The 26,171-nt window shown below is 40.9% G+C and overlaps 1 protein-coding gene across 1 annotated transcript in view; it reads right to left on the bottom strand.

Annotated features, from left to right (window-relative positions):
* LTK (leukocyte receptor tyrosine kinase) overlaps window positions 1–26,171 on the bottom strand; it is a 96,699-nt gene that overhangs the window by 8,340 nt on the left and 62,188 nt on the right. The window contains exons 10-26 of the mRNA XM_064658075.1: window positions 23,928–24,022; window positions 18,913–19,011; window positions 16,484–16,661; window positions 15,785–15,935; window positions 14,366–14,497; window positions 13,675–13,831; window positions 12,162–12,344; window positions 11,532–11,630; window positions 10,879–11,031; window positions 10,026–10,136; window positions 9,187–9,373; window positions 8,350–8,440; window positions 7,055–7,119; window positions 4,368–4,497; window positions 3,069–3,166; window positions 858–950; window positions 174–275 (exon numbers count right to left, since the gene is read on the bottom strand). Of these exons, the coding sequence (XP_064514145.1) occupies window positions 174–275; window positions 858–950; window positions 3,069–3,166; window positions 4,368–4,497; window positions 7,055–7,119; window positions 8,350–8,440; window positions 9,187–9,373; window positions 10,026–10,136; window positions 10,879–11,031; window positions 11,532–11,630; window positions 12,162–12,344; window positions 13,675–13,831; window positions 14,366–14,497; window positions 15,785–15,935; window positions 16,484–16,661; window positions 18,913–19,011; window positions 23,928–24,022 (2,124 nt within the window). The remainder of the gene's footprint in view (window positions 1–173; window positions 276–857; window positions 951–3,068; window positions 3,167–4,367; window positions 4,498–7,054; window positions 7,120–8,349; window positions 8,441–9,186; window positions 9,374–10,025; window positions 10,137–10,878; window positions 11,032–11,531; window positions 11,631–12,161; window positions 12,345–13,674; window positions 13,832–14,365; window positions 14,498–15,784; window positions 15,936–16,483; window positions 16,662–18,912; window positions 19,012–23,927; window positions 24,023–26,171) is intronic.

Raw genomic sequence — 26,171 nt, forward strand, 5'->3', positions numbered from 1 at the left:
TTTAATTCTTTAGCCATACTTCTACTGAATGCAGTGGGAAGACTTCTCATATTTTTCTAGGAAATTCCGACATTTTTTTAAGGTTCCTGCTGAGCAGACAATTTTTTTCTTGAGCAGTACCTTTCTTGGTGCTGATCAGTGAGTAGCAGAAGTGATTAAAAGACATTTATTACCAGGTATCAGTCTTGGAGGTGAAAATACCCTCTAGAAAAGCTTCTGGTGGCATCCACTTTACAGGAAGCATAGCTCTTCCTCCCTTGCGGTAGTAACTTGCTCTGGGGAATATAAAATGCACAGAGAATGTCACACAGCATGAAAGGGCTTCAATATATAAAAGATCTTATCACCACAGTAACTCAGCTGGGGAGTGCCTACGGCAATGGGGGCCAAGCGAGAAAGAGGAAAAAAGTCATCAACACAAATAGTGCATTGGAGCAGTATTTTATATCCTCTTTGCAGCTGAGATGGAAACTGAGGATGTTTAGGTGCACAGCTGAAGACATCAAACTTGGCAGGGTGTTGATGCAGCAAGTCTTCTTGACATAATAAACTGAGAATTATGGTTGTTGTGCGGTATTTTAATTTAAGATTATTTATGATCAACTAGCTAATAAATTTGTCTATGCTTGGTTTAGTGTCCACATATGTTTGCATTTTCCTGGGGCCACAGTTGAAGTGGATCGGCTTGTAAGCATGGATGTGGTAGTTTACAGCCTGTTAACACCAGTTAGTTAACTGGTCATCAAAGTCAGACATATAATGGATGGTTCCACTGCTTTACCAGGAAACAGTTCAAATTGGTCAAAATGATACAAATTACGGAGATACTCACAGGACTCAAATTGCCTTCCACTTACCTGTAAATATCCCTGGCCATCCCGAAGTCACCAATTTTGGCTATTCGTCCTGCTCCAGTACAGGTCAAAAGGCAATTCCTTGCAGCTATATCTCTTAAAAAAAAAAAAATCTTATTCAAAACTCTTAAGCAGTTAAAGGAATAAAGAAAGAACATTAGACCTTGTCCTGCAAGTCTCAGTTGAGTCATCTTTACACAAATGAGAAGAGCCTTGTTAAAAAAAAGAAATAATTCCAACTACATTATAATTTTTATTAACCACAATTCTTAAACTGCATTTGCATTATATTTTCTACCCAGTGTTTTCCAAACACTCCTTACTCCCATCTTCTTTCACTAAGGCAGAAAACAGCATGAGTGTTAGAAGAGGGAAGATATCTCCCATGAAATCAAGCAAAACTCCATATGGGAGCAGCTACTTGATGAGTGCAGGTTTAGCTTGAGAGAAATGGCAGTGATGCCTTCCTGGCCACAGCTGAAGGATTTGTGTTCATTTTAAATATGCATTCTGAAAAAAAACTAATTAAAAATCATAGCACTATGGGGGTCCTGTTGACTGCCAAGAAAAATGAGCTCCTTGAACAACTCATATGTTTCTTCCCATTGCCAGCCTTGAAAAATCCTTCAGGATTTGGAAGTCAGGCTCAATTTTCTCTTCCATTATCAGCTGTGACTTCTAGATGACAATACTTGTCTTTAGTGATCTCTCTGCAACCCTACTACATTACTTTTCACCCCTAGGATACCTGATATCTCTAATGATATCCTTCACTTCTCAACCCACTCTAAGGAATACTGACACCACTAAAAATACTAATACAGAACCTGAATGAAATTCCTTCTATACTGATTTCCTGAACTGTTGGCAAAACAAAATTAATCCATTCCCAGGTTGCTTATGTTAGAGATCTAACAGCTCAGAAACTGACCCAAATTTTTTTTTTTTTTAAAGTGATATGATGCTGTTAAAAGGATATTACTATTACTGTAAGAATTTTTAAAAAATAATGCCATAGCAATTAACTCAGAAGTTTCCAATTAAAATACTGGTCCTCTCTTGTAATTATTAAGAGATCCAAGACCCAAAACTTGTTGCACATTCTTACTGCTCTTTTTTAGTAACAGAAAACTCTAACACTTTTTCACACAAACTACTTTATTGTTCCAATGTAAAGTAGCCTGAAAACTGTTTCATGTGATCTAATAATGAAGCCATAACATATTACCATACCTCAGCCTCATGGCCTTTTGCTCTGATTGCTGCTTGCCAGTTGTTTCCCTAAGTTTCTCCAGTCTCTACCCACTCTAGCCTATTTCTGTCTCTTTGCTATGTGCAATGTCATGCATATGTACACGTGTTTGTGCATGTGGGTGAATCAGTTCTCAACTCGCAGATCTCTAGACTGTATGTCAGTTTAGTTAAAGCCTGTGTGACCCTCTTGTGCAGGTCTCTCCTCTGCTTTACATATAAGGACTGAACTCAGCATGCAGTTCATAGTAAGGAATTCAGTTGTATGCTATGCCTGGGAACATTATGAGCTGAAACAGTTCATAGTCTGAAGCAAAGGAGTCCAGTGTCCAGCTGGGAGTTAAGGATACCTAAAATAACTTTTACCTCTTCTATAATATTTTATTCTTATTTGGAGCCTGCCATATCAACAGGTTTTTGCTCTACAAAAGAGGGAATAAAAAGTGTGAACAGACAAATATGGGCTTCCCAAAACCACACAGCAGGTCAGCCACTGAGCTGGGAAGGAAGCCTGAGCTGTGTTTTTATCTCCTATTATCCCTGTTCTACTCTTCCCTAGTCATTGCCTCAAACGTGATGGGCTGTTCTGTCCTGGTGGGATAGGGAAAGAATTTAAGTCAAGTTAGGGAGATCAAACAGCCAACACAGAGTGACACTACCATCTAGTGGACTACAGGGCTCATCTCGGATGTCTTTACATTGCAGGCACCTGAAAATTAACACTTAAAGCTGCTCACTTTGAACGGAAGGTTCCTTTCTCCCCAGCAGTGCAAAGAACGGTGGAGAACCTAACTCCTAACAAAAACCAGTGAGGCCCTCCTGGACATCTAGGCACAAGCCTGTGTTGGTAGGGGAAATATCTTTCTCCCCCCTGGAGATTAGTCCTGTCTAATCCACTGCAAATTAAATCTGTATGAGTCTCATGCACCTTGAGATACATCAAAAGGGACTGTTTCTCCTCACCTGTGGATGAAATGATTCTCTTCCAGATATTTACAGCCGCAGGCAATATCCCTAGCTATGTTCAGCAGGTCCTGCATTGTTAGCATGGATGGCCGATTCTGGAAAAAGACACACAAAAAATACTAAGGGCAGAATAGTGGAGCAGAAGAATATAGTTCAGCCAGGGGATAAACTGAGAGGGGCAGAAGAAGGGGAAGGGAGAAACATACATTCAGGATGGTGGAAGGGTTAAATGAGTTGAGCAAAGAGGAACATAAGCAGATAAAAGCAGAGTGTTAGAAAATGAGTAAGCTCTTAGTTAAGACTTTCAGAAAATTTCCCCTCTCTTGAGTACGGCACATGAGTGCAAGCTGGTGAGAGATATATGGCCTGGTCTGAATAGCCTAGTAAAGGGTAAATCAAAAGACGAACAGGTTCAAAAGGTAAGATGGAAGAGAAAAAAATCCACTCACTTATAAAGAGTGAGTCAATAAACTATCAACAGAAATTAGCACAGGAACTCAGAGAGAGAGCAAAGATGCTCGAGCACACATCTCTGCACCAACAGTCAGCATTCATCAACATATCTGTTCTTGCAGAACAGCAATTACCCTCAGGAGCAGTATGCAAAAAAGGGATACTTTACCACAGGACTCCAGGACTGGTACTAACCCTTCACCATCTGCACTTCCCTAGCTAAGAATAATAAACAAATGTTTCTCCAGGAGCCCTGCTTATTTTCACCCCATCATTTATTTATCCATAGGGAAATTTTCTCTGTTTTTCTAGGAATTCTTTATTGCTCTCAGGAAGGGTGGGGAGAAATTTTTACACAGATGATCAGAAATCAGAGATATATCAAATAAATTAGGCACAGCTCTACAACTAGTATAAATTTGTTCATCTCCATAGGATGCTGATGCACACCTGCTGAGGACCTAGTGCTATGAATTCCCATTATTATGTATTAGTGTTATAACTTCAGTTCCTCATGTACCATCACAGTGCACAGAAAACAGGCAGACATTGAAGAAAGCAAGCCCCTTAATTTGTAGACCAGTTGACAGAGAACTCTGGAATGGCAGGACAGGATTTTACTCTTTCCTCCTCAGTTACTTATAGCCTGCAGTTCTGGCCTTGCTTTCATTTTGTCTCACTGACCTTCTTACTTCAAGCAAACAGATGTAGGTATCCAGAAATCTGTAGGAGCTGGGACACACACACAGCCTAGCTTGACTTCAGTGCCTTTATCCAACTCATAAAAACATAAACCAAGTCATACTAAAGTGAACCAGAAGCCTAGCAGGGAAGTTATCTCACCATCCTGGGTCTATTCTGCCGAAGAAAGCTCTTCATATCTCCTCCAGCCATGAGCTCAAGCAGGATGAAGCGAGGCAGTGTCTGTAGGCTGACACCAATGCATTGCACGATGTTCTGGTGATTGAACTTACTGAAAGCCAACGGCAGTGCAACATGGAAGAGAAAGATAGCATTAGTACCTGGCCATCATCCATCACACTCTCACTGTGCCTTGATCTTTGACAACCAGTATTGAAGCAAATCCTGATATGGTACAAGTTACCAAGCGAACTTCAGCCATATCAAAATACCTCTCTGGTTATGACAGTCCCAAGACCAGGGCTGTGCCTGGTTTTGCCCATAGAAAACCTTAAGAAGGTATGAATAGCTAAAAGCAAAGCAGAACCTTCAGTCTGTGAAGATAGAGTTTAATGGACTCACTGACTGAAAGAGGAGAGTGACATCAGAGAGATAGGAAAGTTAAGCACGCAAATTTTATTGGCATTTGTGAAAAAAAGTCTTGACTGATAGAGATTTTAATTCAGCACTGGTTATTTTAAATATAGTGCCATCTAGCTTGGTGGACTCAGTTCTCTATTTAGTCTGCCAAAGAAGGACTGAGTTCATATCTATTGCAGCAGCTGCTTATGTGATGGCTTTCTGCTCTTTACAAAAGAAAGCTGAGGCTGTCAAAAAGCTCAGTAAGATTCAGTTATTAGACAGCAACATCTTCCCTTACATAATGATTACCTGGATAATACAGGAACTAAAAATAGAAAGGAAACTGGGGAAGAGAAAGAGTTGTGTGCTACTAAGTGAATCAAGGCACCATGTAATTGATTAAAATTGCTCTTTAAAAAAACATACATCAATGTTACTTCCTGTTCAGCTGCCAAAGTTCTTGCAGACTGTAGGAAGTGGCACTATATCATGAGATTCATGCTTTAATGGTAGAAAACAAGCATCTAGATATTAACTGGGCCAGACAATGACAAGAGGAACTTCATGTTGCACAAATTCAAAATGTATAAATTCCGATGACTTACAATGAACCCTGACTACACTACTATTTTAAAGCCACTCTTGACTATACTGTTGTTTTAAGTTATGTATTTGTGTTAATGTAAATTCCAAAACTGGAATACTTAAAGTGCAGGTGGTAGTAGGAATGGCTGTCTGTTATCTTTTCCAGGCAGGTTTTATAGATCTTACAGTTCACTGTCAGAAGGTCATGCAGATGGGACCTTGTAAAAGGTTCTGTTAAACTTGCAAAGGTATCAAAAGCCAGAACACATCTAAGAAAAGTGGATGCACTGAGAGAAGGACCTTGTTCCACCTGTGCAAGCTACACAGACAGAGCCATATTCACTACCTTATCCCTGCAGAGGTTTCAGAATATATCACTCAGCTATTTTTCTGTAAAGAAAGGGTAAAAGCCTTCACTGCAAAAAGTGCTTTCTTATGGCAAACAGTTCTGCAGGTAGGAACAGCAAAAAAGCTGCTCATACACTTAGCTACTGACTGAAAACCACAATGGGAAAAGCTTTTCACAGTTTCTCCTTCAGCTGCCAAATCTGCTCCTATAAAAACTCTTAACTTTATTTGCAAGAGATAATATAGCTTAAGCCCTAGCACCTCAGCCTAAAAAACGTAACTCCCTGGCACACAGCCAGTACTGGTACTGGTCTTGCAGAGGCTGAACATCTCAGTGACTGCACAGGTGGCTCTAATCTTTATCTTTCCTATTGCTTTCCAATTCATCATTGAAAATTTGCTTAGCAAGGGCTTTGGGACATGAATCATATTTATTAAGACGGTAACAGTATTCTTTGAAAAGAGAAATATTTCAAATGCAGAACATATTTGTAAAAAATGTTGTGCCTTCTTACTCCTCTGAACAAGACCAACCAACAGAAATTTTGTTAAATTGTTGTAATGTTTTTTGGGTGAGATAGAGTTACTTTTCTTCACAGTAGCTCATGTGGTGCTATTTTGGATTTGTGATCAAAACAGTGTTGATAACACATTGGTATTTTAGCTACTGCTGAGCAGTAATTACACAGCGTTAAGGTTTTTCACACACACACCTCCCTCTCCCTCAGTGAAAAGACTGGAGGGGAACAAGAAGTTGTGAGGGGACACAACCATTACAGCTGGCCCCAAGTGACCAAAGGGATATCCCACACCATATGGCAACATGCTCAGCAATGAAAGCTGGGGAAAGAAGGAGGAAGGAGGGGAAGGGTCATTCGAAGTTTGGCATTTTTCTTCCCAAGTAGCTTTCACACATGATGGAGCCCCATTTTCCTGGAGATGCCTGAACACCTGCCTGCCCATGGGAAGTACTGAATGACTTTAAAATTGCTTGCCTTGCACACACAGATTTTGCTTTATGTATTAAACTGTTTTTATCTCAACAATGAGCTTTTTTTCCCTTCTGATTCTCTTCTCCATCCCACTGCTGTGTGGGGCCAAGCTGCCTGCTGGCATTAAACCACAAGAGATGGGCAACAAAAGAACCTGAGTTATCTTGTTTGAGATAAACAAGTAGCTGAAACCAGTAACTTGTATGCTACTAAAATGCCATCTGGTGAAAAATAAGACTGGATTTAATTTCTGAACAAAGCAAGTGGAGAAATGATTCTATAATGACCTGCATTACTCTTTTTCCCCCTGCCCACCATCAGTAGAAAAACCTTAAACTATACCTGATAATCAATGCTTCCATCAGGAAATCCATCTCATCTTGCTCAGAGCAGACTTCTGGCAGGGTCTGTTGAGAGGTAAAGATAACGAGGGCCATCCGACCAAAGAATTGAGAATATTTAGATGACCACCAAAGAAAAAAAGGAAAAAAAAAAGAGAAGAATAAGCATGTAATATGAATCACTTCAGGAACCTACAAGGAGGGGCTCATCTTTTCACTGCCGGGTTCATTGAAGTGCATTTGACCCATTTGGTAGTTAAAGTTGGAATAGGAAACTAGTGACCTACTTCAAGATTTTTTTGTGTGAATTTAGCTCTATACACACTTCTGAAGTAAAAATAGCTTCAGGTAACTTCACAGAAAAACAGCCTGTTATCTCTTGTCAATAATAACGTTGAAATTAGCATAGTATCACAGTATATATTCACAACCACACATTTAACACTATGCAATAACAAGGGACTACTAGAAAGTTTCACATAGAGCAGAAGAACACTACTCTTAGTGTAAAGGAAAGTAACTGAGAAAACCCACAAATTTTTAAATAGGATAACATCATGTGAAAAACTTAGGAGAAAGCACTCAAACCCACTGAAATGCAGAAGCAATAATATATAGGCATTACTGTAAATGTTTACTGTTTGCTGTCATATAAAAGATTCATACTAATATTTTCCAGTGCTCTCTTTTCTTTATACAATATTTAGGAATCCCTTTCTAGTCCTCAATGTCCCAAAATATCTATTTGTTACTATTTTTGTTCCCTTCAAGTTTCTTTCTTTCTTGGCTACTCACATCTATAAATCATTGTGGCAGAAAAGTCATTGTGGCAGATTCACTGCTAGGATGAACTCACAGTTCTGTGTTGATATATTGAGGTGTATTTATTAATGCTAATAGATAATTAATTGTTTTATTTTAACTAATCATAATATGCAGTCTCTAGGTGACTAATTCACACAACTTCTAATCTGAGGGCACTGATTCTACATCTGCTGAGCAACAGGAATGGAGCTTACAAAACAGATTGCCCTTTTTAGATTCTCTTTGTACCTTACAGCCATTAGGCATACAGCAAAAAGACAGATGGCTTTACTTGCTAGTTGGTTCTAGTGCCATACAACTTAAAAATTAAAGTTGATAATTCCTGGATGCAGCAAAGCGTGGAAATCTGCATTACACCTATACATATGTCGTTATGCACGTGATGAACGTGAATCTCCAACTGGAATAGTAATAAGATAATATGGCTCTTATGGGTCATTATTGCTGTATAAGAAATTTGGGGGTACTGACCTTGATAGCAACTTGAAGAGGGTTGGGATCCCCTCCAATGCCTACCACAGTTCCCTCATAAACCTCACCAAATGCACCATGTCCTAGTGCCCTGTAAGAAAAGAAGAGAGAGAACAGATATTATATACCCTTAGGTCCAACGTTGGCCAAGCTCTTCTCTTCATCCAGTCCAAGACTAGGAATAGAATCTGCTGTAAGACATGAAATCAACAACAGAGATTTGTTTTCCTCTCAAAGATTTTGAAAATAACTTATCGGTATTTTCTGTCACTAAAACAGTGCAGTTGGATCCTTGATGGTTCTGAACAAATAAAGCAGCCTGCTCAATCCTAGGCCCTATCACCAAGTATGGTAATAGCAAAATAATAGGAAAATGGAGAACGACAGAATAAGGTGGCTGCAGACTGATATCTTCAGGAGAGGGTGTAAGACAGCAGATAAGAGTAATCAATTTTTTCCTTCCAAATTTTATAACTTTGATCAATATCATCTGGATGGTATGGAGTTGAAGGGCAACCTAGCACGTATTTCCTTGTGACAGGAAATTTCCTTGTGGTAGGAAAATAGTGAAAAAGAAACAGTGCTATAGATTTGGAAGGGAGTTACTCCCAGGAGGCAAGTGCAATCCAGGACATCATATAAAAACACAAAGGTGAAATACTATATGCTGTGCATGGGAACATGGAACAGGAGACTCATGATTTTATACTTCTGCTTGAGAACTTCATGGAATCAAAATATCATAGAGAACATAACAAGTATGATATCTATTGTATTTTGGCTGACTTGGACTAAGTGTTTTGCAGTTAGTCAGACAGGTGGCCCTTGTTTTCTTACCAAAGCAGAGAGATGTTCTTCCGTGGGATCTCCTTCAGCTCGCTTAGAGTGGCAGCCTTCCCTGCGAAGCAGTAGTTGGGGTTGTAATCTGTCATGATGGCAGATGTACGGATTTTGCTCAGTTTATATTCTGGGCTCTGCAACCGTGCTCTGGCTCCATCCAGCTGCTGTTTCTTAAGGTAATAAACTGCAGGTGAGGAGACAAATAAAAATGCATAAACAAGATCAATCCCTGGACAGAAAAGATAATGCTGGCCACATAGAACAGAAAGAAACAAACCCCATAATTATAAATGCTCAAGAAGCATCTTTAGCTTGTCAATATCACTCTCTTCTTCATGCTTTGTAGTGATTTAATACTGGATATGGAAACAGTCATTCCTGCCGGCACCTGGGAGCAACTTAGGTTTCCTATACTTCTTTGTACTTTGGCTGAGGAAAGAGTGCTCCATAAGATGTCTTGCTGACATTGAGTCCCAAAAATCAGACCATCTCCCTGAATGAATTATATGTTTAATTGCAGATTGTGACTTCATCCTGTATAGCACTGCCTTCTAAAGAAATAGCTACTAAGAAGGCTTTCCAAGATCTTTATTTTTAATGTGGCAAACACCAGGGAAGAGTAGTCCTTACCCCTTGGGACTATGCTTGTGCCTAACTGCAGGGGGTGATGTTTTCTATCGCTTCTTTTTCCCTGTCCTCTGATCCACTTGGGGACGACAACATTTTGGCTCCAAGCATTAAAAGCAGTGGCATGTGGTTGAGTAGTTAGTTTCCTTTTGTCTAATTTAACTGGGAAAAGCAAGTCAAAGGATGATAAGAAGGGAAGTGTTTCTTACTGATAGATAGGCTGCCACAAGTGAGGATCATTCCAAGCACCACAATCACAGACACCACAGCCAGGAGAAGGGGAAGAGACAGGTGTCCCTCTGGGATAGGACCCTGGGGCACTAGAAAAAATAAAATAAAAAAAAGGTGCATTAATCAAAAAGCAACCAGAGCTGCTGTAATGCATCCCTCTGAAGGTTGCTTGCATTTCAGAAAACAATACAGAGGTCATGGCCAGACCATCCTATAAAAATTACAGCAAATCCCTCTACAACGCTGGAGGTTGAAAATAAACCTAAATAGTTTTAAAATTATTGTGAAGGTAGAAAACTAACTGATAAAACACATTTCTTATCCATTCTTCAGTTTTCTATAAATGAGTAACATCACTGTTCACAAGTTGAAACTCTCTACAGTCTTGATGCTTCGGAGCTCTGAGAGACTGTGTCAGAAAATAACAGTGAGTACAAGGCATCAGCTGACAGGCACAGTGGGAAACTGCTGTGGAAGGAGGCAATCTGTGGCTGAAAAAAGTCAGCGATAGGTGGCATGTTATCCCAGACAGGTATTTACACTTAAATAGCTGATACACTAAGCCCATTTAGGAAATTTACACCATGTCTCTTTACAAATATTTTACAATCCAAACCTAAATGTTGGAGATGGTGACAGAGATCCAGCTCAGCATGTAAGGAAAGGTCATAAGGAATTTTCAGTCATACACTTGACTGACATTTCTCACAACACCATGTCCACTGGAGCCAATAGCTGTAACTTTGGGAACTGAACAGCCAAAAAGCCAGAAGGAGAGGCGATATAAAGAATACAGATGTTATCCAATGAAGCTAATATTTCACAACTTACCAGTGCAGGTGACATTGTCATTGGCTAGCACAGCCCCCATCTCACACTGGCAGACTGGCATGTTGGTGTCAGGGTCCCGCTTACAGTTGTCTGAGTGGCAGTGGCTGCAGTTAAGATAGATCTGAACCTCCACCTCACCGTGACTCTCCATGGCTGAACAAGGAATCAGACACAACAGGTGAGCTTAGTTCAGTTTTTCCTCTCTTGTTCCAGTAAGGCAAAAAAACCCAACAAAACAAAACCCAGCAGGTATCTAAAACTTCTCTCCTTCTCTGCAGCAGATCTGATAGTCCAACACAGTGTGGACATGTCAGAAGTCTGATAGGGGCCAGTAGAGAAGAAGATACTGGGTTCCTTAAGCAAACAGAGGTGCCTTGAAGTTAATTGACCTGGAAAAGTTGGGGACTGAGGATGTACGGTTGATCCTGATGACTGGGTCTCTCCTGGTTTAGAGATTGAGGAGAAAAATGGTCCCAGAGCACTATGGAAATATTTAAAGAAATGACCACAGCTAAAGATCTTACCTGCAGAATGAAATAAGCTTTAATGAAATTAACAAAAAGCAAAGACAGGAGAAGGAGCAGGAAAGAGGAAATAGAGAGGAAGAAAGGAAAAGGAGGAAAGAAATAAGAGGAATAAGAAGTATATTGTACCTGCCAAGGGATGCAAGAAGATCTCTCCAATGGGGTTCACAAAAGAGATGCCATCCTGCCCACCAGCTGTGATATCATCCTTATCAGAGGCATGCCCTCCTGGGGAGAGAAGAGTATGGCTAGCTGATCAGTACCGCATGCTGCAAAAAATGTGATGTCTCGAAGTGTTGCATTCATTCCTGGCACTTATCACCTGGGGTCACTCTGCAATCTTCCAGTAATATTAGTATGTGTAATACCATTGATGGATAAACACTCACTTGACCCAGCCAGTACCAAGGTTAATGAAGCGACTTTATCTAATTTAGGTTTCTCAGTTCAGCAAGGTAAAAATGTATTTGTTTTGAACAGAAAAAAAGAAATGGAACATGGATAACTTGGAAATGGATGAAGGGGTGGTTCACCACACCTTCCAAATACTAAATCACATAGGAATACTTCTATAACCTTGATTTCCCCAGGTATAGGGAGATACTGGAGAGTAGGGTGGGTTTCATACTGTTCAGCTTGAAGTATCTGTGAGTCACCTTCTGCAGCAGTGTCCCTCTGCAGTGAGTGCTAACCCTTAACTGCAGGTGCTCTGAAGGGTACAAAATTAGATATCATGACTAATTCCTCCAGCAGACCTACCTCTGTACCCTCCACCTCCTCCTCCAGAAGTACAGGCTCCTCCTCCCCCACCAAAACCACCAGAGGTGGCCCACTGGAGCTTGTCTAGTGCTTGGGGACAAGCTTGACCTCCCTCTCCACCTTCCAGAAGGGACTTCCCAGCCTGAGGAAGAAGACTGTCGTCTTGCCAGCCACCACCTCCACCTTCAGACAGTGAGAAAATAAAACAAGAATAGGTAAGGGAAGCACATGCAGAGGAACTCTGTAGAAAGATAGAGATTAGCCCATATTAATTCCTTAAGTATCTATTCAAGATAACATTTTCTTTAAGTTTAAGAGAATATACAGACAAGCTCCTTGCTGCCATGGGTAATAACCAAGTGGAAATCTAATGCACAACCTGCAGTAAGTGCTGCATAAGCCAACACCTTAGCACCCATTTCTAGTGGCATTAAAGAAATAAGGAGCCCATCACTTCAGGATAACTAGTTAGGGCTTTCAGCCATGTGAGATGCTGAGTTTCCCACAGAAATAAAAATAAACTGGATTTCTTCATCTCATTCTAGTGTCCCCTCTGTGAGGCTATTGCAGCAGGAGATGGACAACCACTGAATTTATCTTAGGTATAGATTCTAGGCAGAGCCAACACAAGATTATAAATAAGCTTCCATTTCTGGTATAATTCCCATAATATAATTCTTGTTGTTAGGGTATCCTGATTTCGGCCAGGACAGGGTTAATTTTTGCAATAGCCAGTAGGGGGCATGTCTAGGACCCAAAAGTAATTCTATACCTCCTCATATCATTGCCGGTGGGGGGGTGGGGTGGGGAGGGGTGTGGTGGGGTGGTGGGGGAATAAGTCAAGTAAGTGTGGTGGAGACAGCAGTGGGGTAGCGCCAGTTCTGAGCTGGAGGGAGTGGTCAGGTAAAACTGGTTCCGAGCAATCACACGTGAATCATTTGCCTATCTTGTACACTTTGTTATTAATATTGTTGTTGTTACTGTTTAATTTCTTATCTCGTTGCTATTTCTAGTAATTTGTTCTTATCTCAAGGTGTGATTTTCACCTTTTGTGCCTCCAATTCTCTCCATCCCACTGCAGGGAGTAAGTGGCATGTGGTTTCGAGAGTCTCAGTGAGAGCACTAAATTGGGAAGTACCATTCCTAAACCACGAGATAGGGTTTCAGGGGAGTAACAGGGAAAAAGTCTTCTCTTCAAAGGCCATTGTTACAGTGTGAAGGAATGGGTTTCATCTCTCAAATATCATTGTCACTGGGTCAGTTCATAGAAGAGAAGAGTCCTCCTATGGAACAGCCTCTACTGGAGCACTCATCACCTTTCTAATGAATTCTCTTTTATCTGATGACACACCATATAAAAAGCATCCCTTACAGACTACTCAGTATATTTGTAATAACTACTGCCACAGAAAAATTCCAGAAGATCAAAAGAGAAGCCCTTCACTTCATGCCCACAGGACAATGTGTGTATTCAGCCACCTAATTCAGACCTTGTGTGGTTTTAGCATCTCACCTGATGCCCCAGTCCTTCCGCTGACTCCAGGTACTGCAGTGCTGTTCTCAAATTGCTCCAGGGGTACATCATCCAGGGAGCTGTCTTGAGCCTTCAGGTAGGCTTTTCCTCCTCCTCCTGCTGCGATGAGCAAAGGTTCGAAAATCCCATCCTTCTGCTGGAAAACCCCCCATCAAACATCAGAAAAAATTCACATCCCTTGGATAGGTGAACTCACACAAACTCATCAAAGAGCATGAAAGAATCCCAAAGAAGAGTGGACCAAGGCCAGGGCAATGTTACTGATTGCTTCACAGAATCATTACGAAAATGTTTTACATCATGTTCCTGTATACAAAAGTAGCTGTTTAACTGAACACCAAGATTTTAGGATTCATTTGTTTTAGGACTGCTGCCTCTATTAAAGTGGGATCCCAGTGTAATTCCCAGATCTGAGCTGTTAAGAACTGAGAAACCATTTCAACTAGCTTAGTGACAGTGACAAATATGATCAAGGATATGGAAAGAGATAAATAATTAAAAAGACAAAAAACAGAGACAGAAGGTGAAGGGAGAGATAGAGACAGGAGAGGGAGACTCCTTTTTCGTCGTCTTTCTTTAGAGAATTGGTTATCATATGACACGACTGACAGTGAGAGCTAGTTGCTCTGCTGGACACTACTCAGACAGGATGCAAAGAAGAAATACTTACTCTAAAGATGTAGGTTGCTCCTCCTCCACCCCCACCTCCTCCAGCCCACTCCCTCAGATCCTTTTTTTTTCTGTAATCTTCTTCAATGAGAGATGACTCCCCTAAGCAGATCTTCTGGGTTTCAGGATTGCTCTGAAAGGAGATGAGAGATGTACTCAAATATCAGCAAAGTCCAACTCATGAGAGTTGTCCATATATTTCAGTATAATAACATATCAGACATATATAAAGCACTATGTAGATTATCTTTGTGGAAAGTGAATTCTGGTGGTGGTAGTTCATGGCCTTTCTTAATTGGTGCAGCAATTCAAATAAGAGAACGAAAGATGATGAGGTTAGATGAGAGGAGGGAAAAGCAACTGGGGAAATCTGAGGAGAGAGAATCAAGGTTTGGAGCTGCAGAACTTCTTCAGAGAAAGGAAAACAAACATTAGTTACCCAATATACAGATTCACTAGCATTTCCAAAGTCAAAGGAAGTTAGGCTTTGGAATTGGGAAAAATAAACTGAAACTTTTTCCAGTAGTGGATACATTAGATAGATACAACTATTGTACTCTATAAGGTGAAGAAAAGGTGGTTTTAGAATCTGTTGCAGCATCTGGGTAAGGCATCATATGCTCTGGGCAAGGTAAACAGTAATTTTGAATGCCTACAAGAATAGTTTATGCATCTCAAAACACCTCAGTCTGTGGGGAAAGGAGAAAATGGTTTTGTTCCTGGGCAGGGGTTAACTGATCACATTTCTAGAAAAAGGCAATATCAAAGAATTCATGCTGAAAAGAGGCATTTTTTGAGCCTATGTGATAAAAGGATTTTCAATTCATTTGGTCTAGCATTAGAAGACACATATATAAGTATTCATGCCCACTTTTCGTGTTTTTTTGTCATTACAAATACCTAATCCAGGGGGCACTGTAGTTAGTGGAAACATTCTCACTGGTTTTGATAGGCTTTGAATTCAAACCTTAGTTTCTAAGCCTAGAGAGTATGTAACACAGTGCAGCCACAACACTGCTGGTTGCTTCCACAAATAATAATAAATTGTCTGAAATCCTGGCACACAGAAAGAAATCTAGGCTGTGGAAAAACAATAGAGGGAGCACACCACTTTCACCTACTAGCTTTCTGCTTAAAATAAGCACAAGAAAGCTGATGAGGAACTTATTTCAAAGACCAGGAACTTAGAGCAAAGTTCCCGCGGGCTTCATGTTTATTTGTGGATTTTGGGATTGCTTTTCTTTTCAGAGTTCTTTATATTTTTGAGATTCTTTCTAACTTGCTTTATTGGTTCTCTCCAGTCTCTCAACTGGATTTCATTGATGGATTCTGGGATTTCTATCTTTTATCACCAAACCCCAAGCCACCCACTGAATCAAATCTGCAAGGTCTCTGCCCACATATGCTTGGTGGCCCTCACCCCAGGGCAGGCATCCTCTCCCTGCTGCCCCACTAAGATGTACAGCAGTTCATCTTTCTCCAGGTGGAAGGTGGCTGAGATGAAGACCCCGTGGGACCTCTTATTGTGGTTTTTGGCTCCCTTGCCTCCAGCTGCTCCATAGGCAGAAATCCTGCAAGAAAAAGTAAGTAGTTCAAGAAACAACTCTCACTCTTCTCATCCCCCAAGTAGTTCAAGAAACAACTCTCACTCTTCTCATCCCCAAAGTAACTCCATCTGCAAGGTCTCCCCAACCTTCATTTCCAAACAGGCATTGCTCCAGAGCAGGCTCCCCTCCTGTAGCAGCTCATGGCTATTCTTTGTCTGAGATCCAGGTAGACCCAGACTAACCCTACACTCAAGTACTGGAAGCAGAGACTTCAAGAGCAAATAGCATGAGCTGGTTACAGCCCAATCTAAGAGTCGAAGACTTCTGGACTAAAATGATGGCAGCACTTCTACTTGGCTGCATGCCCATTCTCACTCCTGTTCTGACCTCTTCTAAGTCACCACTCCACCCTTCCATGCTTCATAGTAGCTCAGAATGCAGATCCTTATAGCTACCACTCCTATTTCTTTGTTCCCACTCAGTACAGATGGTCCCACACTTATGGTTGCTGAAACTCCACACACAAAAAGTGGTTAAATGTGGCTGCCTCTCCAGAACACACTGATATTCACCTGTATCGGTTTGTGGCTGGCACTCTCCAGACTTGCACTCCCCGGAGCCTGCCCTCCTTCTCCACAGTCACTGTCACACTGCTGTTCTTATAGGTACTGTCACACTGAGCTTGAGTTGGCCCATGTGGACCACTGGCACCACATGTTGAGAACCACCACAGAACAACAGTTGTGTCTCCTGTGACCAAAACAGCAAGAGTTGGGTCAGATGTGAGCTTCCCTGTATTTCTCAGATACACAATCATAGAATTGCTTAGGTTAGGAAAGACTTCTAAGATCATTGAGTCCAGCTGTTAACCCAACACTGCCAAGTCTACCACTAAGCCATGTCCCCAAGTGCCACATCTACACTACTTTTAAATACCTCCAGTAATGGAGGCCACCTGGGCACACTGCTGGCTTGTGCTCAGCCAGCTGTTAACCAGCATCCCCAGGGCCTTTTCCACTGGGCAGCTTTCCAGCCACATGTGCAGTAACTCATAGAACTGCATAACCAAAGGATAAGTGCAATTGAAACAAACAACTGTTTCTTGTTGATATCTTTCTTTAATGATCCTTTGATAACAAAATTCACATTACTATTACTATTATTCACATAGAACATTAACCATTTCTGTATAAAAAATAAATGATCAAAGGAAAGACCATGTTGCAGCAATATTTGCTATCTACAGGGTTTAAAAACTCGATACATCTATTTGATCACATTCTTATAATTGTTATTATTATTATCATATAAAAAATGCTTAAACTTGCATTTTCAGTGTGAAGGCTTGCAAGTTAGCACGTACTAAAGTTGCATTTATCTATTCAACTTAGTGCAGCTCCCTCACTAAGGAGGGAGCACATAATACAACGCACTAAAATTTCACTCTTAACTATAAGATCACAGAGTACTTATCCTCACTTCTTTCTAGTCATAGGACAACTGCTGCTCTGTGTATAGTCACTGTTTGCTTTTTCTCCATCTCACCTTATTTCCTGCACAGTATTTAATAAATTGTGGACTGGAGATAAACCCCATCAATTTTTTCATTTTTTGGGAGAGGCAGGGGGGGAGGTGAGAAGGGGAGAGGAATAGGACTTCTGTGAAGGGGTTTATCCAAGTGTCTCACAGACATGATCAAATTTCTCTTCTCAGTGCCGGTATGAAACAAGGAGATATTAGGATTTCCAGATGAGAACTAAAGCATGTACACAGAAACAAGGGTTGAAAACATCTGCCATTATGACTAGTGACCATCTATGCAATATGGTGAAAGTTTTTAGTGACTCATCTCAGGCTTGCACAAGAAGCCCATGGCAGCAGCAACAGCCTCTTGTTATTTTCAGTAGGGGCCCTTCTCCTCCAAGCAATTTTTCCCATTAAGCATTGTTCTTTTGTTTCTACAATAGTGCAGCAGACAGCTATCTCCTCCATTTCACAACTCTTGTCCAAGACCCAAACATGTCCACCTTGTTCAGTAAATGAGGCCTAAGAATAAAACTTTTCAATAACGTATCTAAAAATTGTGTGATGCAGCACGTGCACCAAAGCCAGAGTCAAAAGTAGAACTGTCAAAGAGCTGAATGATTAAAATAGAGGTAAAAATCACAAATCTTTAAAAGAAAATTCAAATCTTGTTTAAAGGAAAAGACAAAAAAAACTATTACCAACAGATGTCGTCCTGTGAACATGTGGATGGATCAGTGTGGTACAAATATTAGCTACATTACAGAAATGTCTGTCCCTTGAGCTAAAGGGAACTGACAGCAGTACAGATTGTCACATTCCAGGAGGACACAGCCTTCAGAAGCTGGTACAGTCACACAGTCGTACTTGCCAGCTGCAAAACATCCTCAAGGACAACCTCTCTCCCTCAACCCTTCCTTTGGACCACTCTTCTCACCCAGACAGTTGTTATCTGTCCTCCAGAGTGGTAATCTTTACTACTATCAGTAAACTAGTCCCCAGTGTCCCCTGTTCTCCTAGTTTTTCATCCAATTTTTCTATTGAATCAGTTTCCTGATCCTTACTTATTTGGCCTCCCTGGATTTTCATCTTTACACCGCTATTCTGTACTCACTTTGTTCAGCTTCACTGCTCTCCAAATCCAAGTAAATCTCTATTCCCAGCTTTCTGTACTAGTCTACACCTTTTATTCCTGAGCTCCCTTTCACACACTCTGAATTTGAGTCATGCAGCTTCTGCTTTTACTTAAAGAGATTCTGCTTTTCTTTAAAGAAAACCTGCTATTTAAAGACTGGTGAGTTGGGCTCCAGCAAACTGCTTCCCCATAGTGAAACAGAGACCACCTGACATGGTCTCTACATCTTTGGCATGGATGTAGTTGCCCTATTGCTACAGGGCAGGCAGATCACACACAGGAGATAGGAAGGGAACCATCTTTTATAACCAAGAGACAGGTTTTCACTACTGAATCATGTACCTGAGAGGGAGGGCTCTTCCAGAGGTTTCAGAAGACGCTCATCCATACTAATCTCATGTGGGTACTGGCGTTTCCCACCAAAATTATTTGGTTGTCTTCCTGTAATAGTTTGTAGAATAGAGGAGAGAGATGGGAGGATGGTAGAAAAGAGGGACGGAAAATTTCAAGATCATATGAATGAATTAAGTACAACTATTTGGTTAAATTAAGTAAATATTACCTCAGGCAGAAAAAGTACCTTAGACAATCATAATTTTGTATCAGTCTTTTAAGCCCATGTCTTGAGTTAGCTACTTGTATATGTGCTGAAGTCAGTGGGTCTTCACATGAACACAGGCCCTCTATGTTATCCCATGCAGGATAAACTCCTCAGCCAGCAAATTACACTAGCTGGGATTACAACAGACTTTAGGAAAAATGTAGTGTTGGAGAACAGATACCAGGTGTTGATGCTCTGACAGGTGACAATTCTGGACAGTGAAATCAGTGGAGATGTAAAGGAGAGTAATAGCAAAAATCATTATCTTTGGTTCTGAGTAGTGTGATGGCAAGTAAACCAGCCTAACAGATCACTCCCCTCTCAGCAACCAACTCTGAGCACCTGAGACCTTGCTTAGAGAATAAAATACTAAATAAAATTACATGTCACACTAACACAGACAATTAAGAAATAGCAGCATACCCTTGACACAAGACGTAGATGTTTGGACAAACCCTTTTGAAAACCACAGGGCAAAACTCCACATTTCTGACCAGTGAAATAGGCCTTTAAAAATCAACCCTTTCTGAGAGAGAAGGGATTTCAAATCAATTGCTGATCCAAAACATTTGAATGCATTGAGAATACCACACAACCAGTGCTGCCTTACAACAGGAAAAAGTAATAGCTGAACCCTTGCCTTATAATCTGTAAGCATCCCATTTCAATAGTTAAATTACCCATTTTAATGCAGATTTTTTGATTGGAAAATCTCAGTAAGAAGAAGGACAGACTTCCTTCCATTTTATGAACCCTCAGTTAATTTAATACTGAACATTTTTGATCAGTTGAAAAACATTACAAATATTTCATTTTGTTCCAGTTGTGAGAATTAACAGCTGTTTGATGCTCTATCCAAAAGAGACTCACTCAGTTCCAGATGGACAATTATCTCTGCCACAAAGCCACCGCTCTAAATAGCAATAATTAACACCTTTGTTAGCTGTGTCAGAAAGGCCAAATAACTAATTGAAGCGTGGCGACCTTGCTGAGCTTGTACTCCTGAGAATATTCCCCCCAGGTCTGACTGAAAGCACATTGATGGATGGAAGTAAAAGAAAGCTTTGTACTGACACGCTCTGTTCATACTGAGATAGAGAACTTCAATGGATGAAATTGTCAAGCCAGTAAAAAATGAAATTAACCAAAACCAAATGAAATTAATTGAATATAAGAAGGAAAACAGAATGATAAATACAATGAAGGACCAGGAAAGATGCTCCCAAGGCCTGCACTGAATTACGAATCCCAAAGGTCACAACAGTTTCAGATATTTAGCGATGTACAAAAAGTCTGGTTATGTTTGCCAGAGTAAAGGAATGTGAATGACTCTCTAAAACAGAGAGTTGATCTGTGTGTCTGCAGCGATTTTTTTCAGCATTGCAACTGAGTATCCTAAGGCACAGTCTCATTTCCAAACAAACAATCTTTCCTCCTTCTCCAAACAGTCTCAATCCCTCACTCTCCGGAAGAAAGTTTCTGTCTCCTCTGTGCTCAGCAGCACACAAACTGCAAGACAGGCTGAGCATTGCCCTGTCCACATGAGCTGCTAACTCTTAGAAGGCTGATATTTTATGCACTGTCTGACATGAACATGTAAGGTGATTTTTTCTACAAACATGGTGTAGTCCTGGGATCCAGGGGCTGCTGTTTCTGTCTATTTTAGCTTCCACTTCCTCTTCTAGCAGCCAACATGTTGAATGTAAGTGAATGAAACAAGAATTAATTCCTATTAGGTGTATCTATATCAGAAAAATATGAAGAGCATGGAACTCCTTTCTCCAGTTTTTAGCTAATGTGGTTGATTTCCCCATTGAAAAGGGACAGAGAAAAGTGCAAAGGAGAAAGACAAGGTATCTCCTGCAGCCAAAGAGATAAAGTACTTCACTCCTACTTCTCTGTCTGTGGGACTGTAATGGAACAGAGGTCTTGTGGCTGAGATTAATATGAGTAAGATGCCTCACAGGATCCTCAAGGTGTGAATGGTCTCCTCAGAAATCTCACCTTAGTAATGCAGGCTGTAGTATTACTGTAAACCTCTCCAGCTTGTTCTGGAGTGTGACAGAGAATGAGGAAGCTGCACCAGCTTCTTCCTTCCCAATCCTTTTGGCTGATCTATCGCATTTCTAGTCAACACCTTCTTAAAGCTGTGAAAGGAGGCAGAAATGAGTCTTGAACCACTCCCCACCATTCACCTCAAGCAAAGAGACTTGCAGGTCAACAGAATCAGACTTTGCTGGATCAGGGACTCTAAAATCAAGAACCAGACATAGGCTATAACTCTCTTTGGACAGTCTTGTCATTTATAAACCAGTCTTCTGAGAAATTGTAAATGACACACAGAATGAAACGTAATTTCTAGGCCAGGGTAGTAGAGCCTGATAGACCACAGACCTGTGATCTCAACTGGAACAATATAATGTTCAGAGAACAAAAAGGTAATAGCAAAGGCAGTGAGGAGGGCAACTATCAGCACTCTTTTTGTTATGTCAATCCATGTTTTCATATTTAGACACTAAAAATTCAGACCTCTTCTTATGAAAACACTAGTTAACTAAAACAATGCAATGTCTTTATGCCTGTCCATCTGAAGTTCTCACAATGAACCAGATACATGCCATGCGGTCTGTGACACTGTCTTACATAGGGTGATTTTATAAACCAAAAGGTGGTTTCATCTCACCTTTTACACAGAGAAAACATCTGTCAATGCCCAGAAGCTGCCATCCAAAGAATGGTCTGGGTTTTTTTTCCCTTTATTGATGCCTCTTGAGCTGCCCTCACTACCCAGTTTTCTCCTCTTAAATCTTACCGAAACTTTCCTCTCAATTTTGAGAGGTGAGGAAAACCTCACCTTCTTTCCCATCTTGCAAACATAAACGCTGCTTTTAGTCTGCACTGGATTTTGTAGAGAATTGAACTACAAGACTGAAATAGATGGAGAAAATAATATTTACATCCTAGCAATGAGCAACTCCTTCCTTCCTGCCATACATCCCTCCTGCTGCCCTCATGAAAAGAATTCAGTGCTCGGATTTTAATTGGCTCTGTCTCTGACATCTGAAACCTGTCTTTGCCAGGGAGAAATAATTTCATTACTGAAAACACAGCAGAGCTACTGGGCTTCTCTGCAACCTAACTGAATTAAAGTCATGAGAAGACAAATGCAAGGGATTGCTTTCAGAGGTGAGAAAACATCAATTTGCACAGAGGATTCAAGGAATAGTGGCAAGTGCAAGGCTTCCGAGAAACATGTTTCCTTTGTGGTGTGTTTCTTCTGCGTGACTCACACAGCTGTGGGACATGCCTTCAGATGGGGTAAGTACCAGCTGCTCCTTGACATCAGTACGATTTATACCAATTGAAAATAAGGAGTAACTTGGGCAGTCTAACGGACAAGCTCTGATAACATCACTGCAGGGGCATTTACACCCTACCTATTTGCAAAAGGATGCATACGTACACGAGACCCAAATGTCTGTGGGTAAACTGGAGGCTGTATCTGCTCTCAGGAAGACAGTAAACTCCAGCAGCTGGGTGCACATCAGCTGGCACAAGCGCATCTGGAATCACCTCCTTCAGTTTCCTCAAGATTTCAAAACAAAGTGTGAGCATGGAGGTTCCAAAGTGTTTGGGAGCCAGGGCTGTTAAGGAGCTGGAGTGAACAAATGACATTACCACTGAGGAACAGCTTTACCTCTTAATGTCAAATGAAAATATGCACGCTTAGCATTTTATAGAAAAGTGGTTTCTGCTCACAGAACAAAGGGATCGAGAACAGGAGATTGATTCAGAAAAGGATGAGAAGGAAAAGGGGCTTTTGTTGATGAGCTTTTAACACAGATGTTTTAATATAAGCCTTCCTATTTGTTATGTTAGGCTACAACTAGCCACTGCAGGGACATGTTTTTACCCTAAATGCTGACACACTGGGTGTGGTGACGCATGAAGTGTGGCACAGGACCACCAATCTACATTTTATCTGCAACAGAAATCACAATTCAAGTTATCCTCCAGTTCCTTTACAACAGAGCATATGTCTTTGCTCATGGGACAAAAAGGCCATTTCTATTACTGGTATGTGGTTCAAGTATCTAGCTTCTTTCCTCTTATCTGGTAAGAAAATCCAGCTCTTGTTAATATGTTTCAGAGGGTAATGATGGCTCCATTTTTCTGTGGAATATATAGTCATCAGTCATGTTCACAGTAATGAAGCAAAGTAAAGCTGTTATATATCTGGCAGTGACAGTTAATGCACCTCCTCACAGAGTAAAACAAACTTGTTGCAGTAATCTAAATTTTATTGTCAGAGAGTCACTTTATTCCTTCATTTTCTTCCTTTCCTCCACTAAAATATGGTGACTTTCCCCTTTGATTTCAACAAATTCCCTTCAGCTACCAGTTGCCAGGGTGCATAGGTCAGCAGGGACTGTGAAAGAACAGTGTGATGTAATCCTTCCACTTAGGGGCTAAGAAATAAGTCTAGTGTTTCTTGCCAAGACACAGACAGGTCTCAACTATACGATACAGGATATCCCAGCTTAGAGAAAAAAAGAGCACTAGAGAGTCCGATAGACCATAAAATTGCCTCTACTTGCAATCTTCAATAGGTCTGAGATAAAATGGCATTGTGCTGACTAAACTAACACAAATGATCCATGTGCACTCTGTGGGGAGAACAGAACAGAACAGATCTGTGGGATGCTGATTACACTACCCAAATTCTTTAAGAGGTTCTGCAACATTTGTGGCTCACCGTCAGTGAAGCAGTCCAGTCCAAATGTAATATTGTCGATAGCAATGTCAGCTTGGGAATTCCAGCCCCAGGTTGCCAGGAGTTGCAGTTCAAACCTTTGCAATAAGACATAAGTTTTAGGGAAGACCAACAAAGGTGCAGGAGAGGAAAAAAAGCAAACCAAACCAACCTAAACCCAACCCAACCCTAAAATTACAATGTTTCCTTGTCATGGAAACATGATCATCACTATTTCCAATGTTTCCTCCAGACAAGCTCTGCTGAGCAGCCAAAAGGGCTTGCTGTACGTCTTAGACGCTCATCAACCATTAGTAAGGACCAACCAACATTCATATAATTCCACAATTAATGAGGAACAAGAATAGCAGCCCTACTTCCCCTGCTGTCTGCACACACATGTAGAAATACAAGCTACTGTCCCCCACTAGTAGTTATACAGAGACAACTGTCCATATTAAATTACCAGAAACAGTCAGGGAATTAGACATGTGTAAAAGGGAAGGGGGGAAGAAAATCTCCTTCTTTCCAGCCCAAAAGACAGATTAAAAACTAAACAGAATATGCAAAGGTCTTGAGCCTGATCCTCAGGCAGTGTAACTCAACAAGGTGACATGAGTTTATTTCAGAGGTCTGGACATTTTAAATTTCAGCCATAACTTCCCAAAGTGTTAGCTCTCTGGGCTGTCTCATCTTTTTCCACTGTGACCAGGTGTTAGTTACGTACCTAGGAGCTCTGTTATGTCCCATGTGCATTGCTACATTCTGAATTCACAAGGAAGAAAGAAAATGGGCCGAAGGATCTCCTTCTAATGGATAGGACTGAATAGTTTTCCATTAAATTTCAGAAATAAACAGATGTCTGATGTCCAGTCCATTTAGAGTTTATTAAAAGCATATGGAGAGGACCTCTACTGCTGTCACTGGTGAAGTCAATGGTGATTTATAAGAGACCGAGCACCGACCTGCCTAACACATTAATCATTCAGCCTAGGAACACACTTGTCCTAAATTAGTGGCATTAAAATACATGTGTATATTCCACCCACCAACCAAATGTTGGTTGATATCCACAGTCAGGATAATGTTGCATAGCTGCATCAAAACCTTTAGGGATAAGCTGCTCTTAACCCAATTCAAGAATGACCCCTTGTGCTTAAATGAAAGCATCCACACCTACAGGATCTTAGCACTCAGGGAGTAAGTGTTGGTGCAGTGAATGCAATCAAGGGTCTCTTGAATGACCACTCTCTTAGCTGTGGGGTTAGAGAGGGATTTTTTTGTTAGATCCACTTCCTGCAGAAACACTCCTCTTCATTAGCAGGTTTAGAGGTAGTTTTGCATTTTCAAACCTTGTATGTAAGTCAACCGAAACAGTAATTTCCCCTGTCATTTGATGGAAGAGAGTCACAGCACCCTGAGCCCAAACTAGGGCACTTCTAGGACACACAGGCATAGATACAGCACCACAGCCTACTCCTTACTTTAGGCACTCATATGACATTATACCCTTGGTCAGATCAATCTGCTGCATCTGGTCCATGGAGGCAGAGCAAAAGAGTGTCCATGGCACTGCACTACAAGGTAAATTTCTGCTCCAACTAAATACAAGCGGGAACTTGGGGAATGATCCCCCTCCCCCAGTGCATGAAAATAGACATCTCATAAGCTCTGGGCTCTGTATGCCTCCCCTTCCTCATAACTTCAGAAAAAGGGGAGGAATTTGCCTTTTGAACTCTGTGCTGTGTTAGCCAGAGGGGTTTCCAGTGTTCCTGCTCATTGAGCTCATTTTGCTGACTCCAGTAGATTACATTCTCCAGCTCTCTGGTGTCTGGTCTTTTGCATGTTTGATTTTCTTCTGACAGTAGCCTTTTTCCATGTGTGTGGTATGAATCAAATAAGTGAATTTGCCAGCTGATCACCAGAAGCAATTTTCCAAGCAGTTAGATGCCCAACTGGGAGGCTGATTGGCAAACTTTGTAGTCTTCCTTCTCTCCTAAAAAATAAATTAACTGGAGGAAGCTCTTGCTAAAAACTACCTGTATATCACTTCAATGGCTTCCTCATTCCTTCTGCTAAGGCTTCTCTACATCTGGTCCGTTAAGTTCAGGACCTGCTCCAGCAACTATTTGTGCTACAATTCTTGTCTACTCCTTCTCCCTGTGTGATCTGTCACCTTTCTACCCATTTTATTACTGCCTATCATCCCTTTAAGGAACCAGGGAAAAATATAGCCCTCTAGCAAGT

The sequence above is a fragment of the Pseudopipra pipra genome, chromosome 6 (assembly GCF_036250125.1).
Source record: "Pseudopipra pipra isolate bDixPip1 chromosome 6, bDixPip1.hap1, whole genome shotgun sequence".
NCBI classification, from domain to species: Eukaryota; Metazoa; Chordata; class Aves; order Passeriformes; family Pipridae; genus Pseudopipra; species Pseudopipra pipra.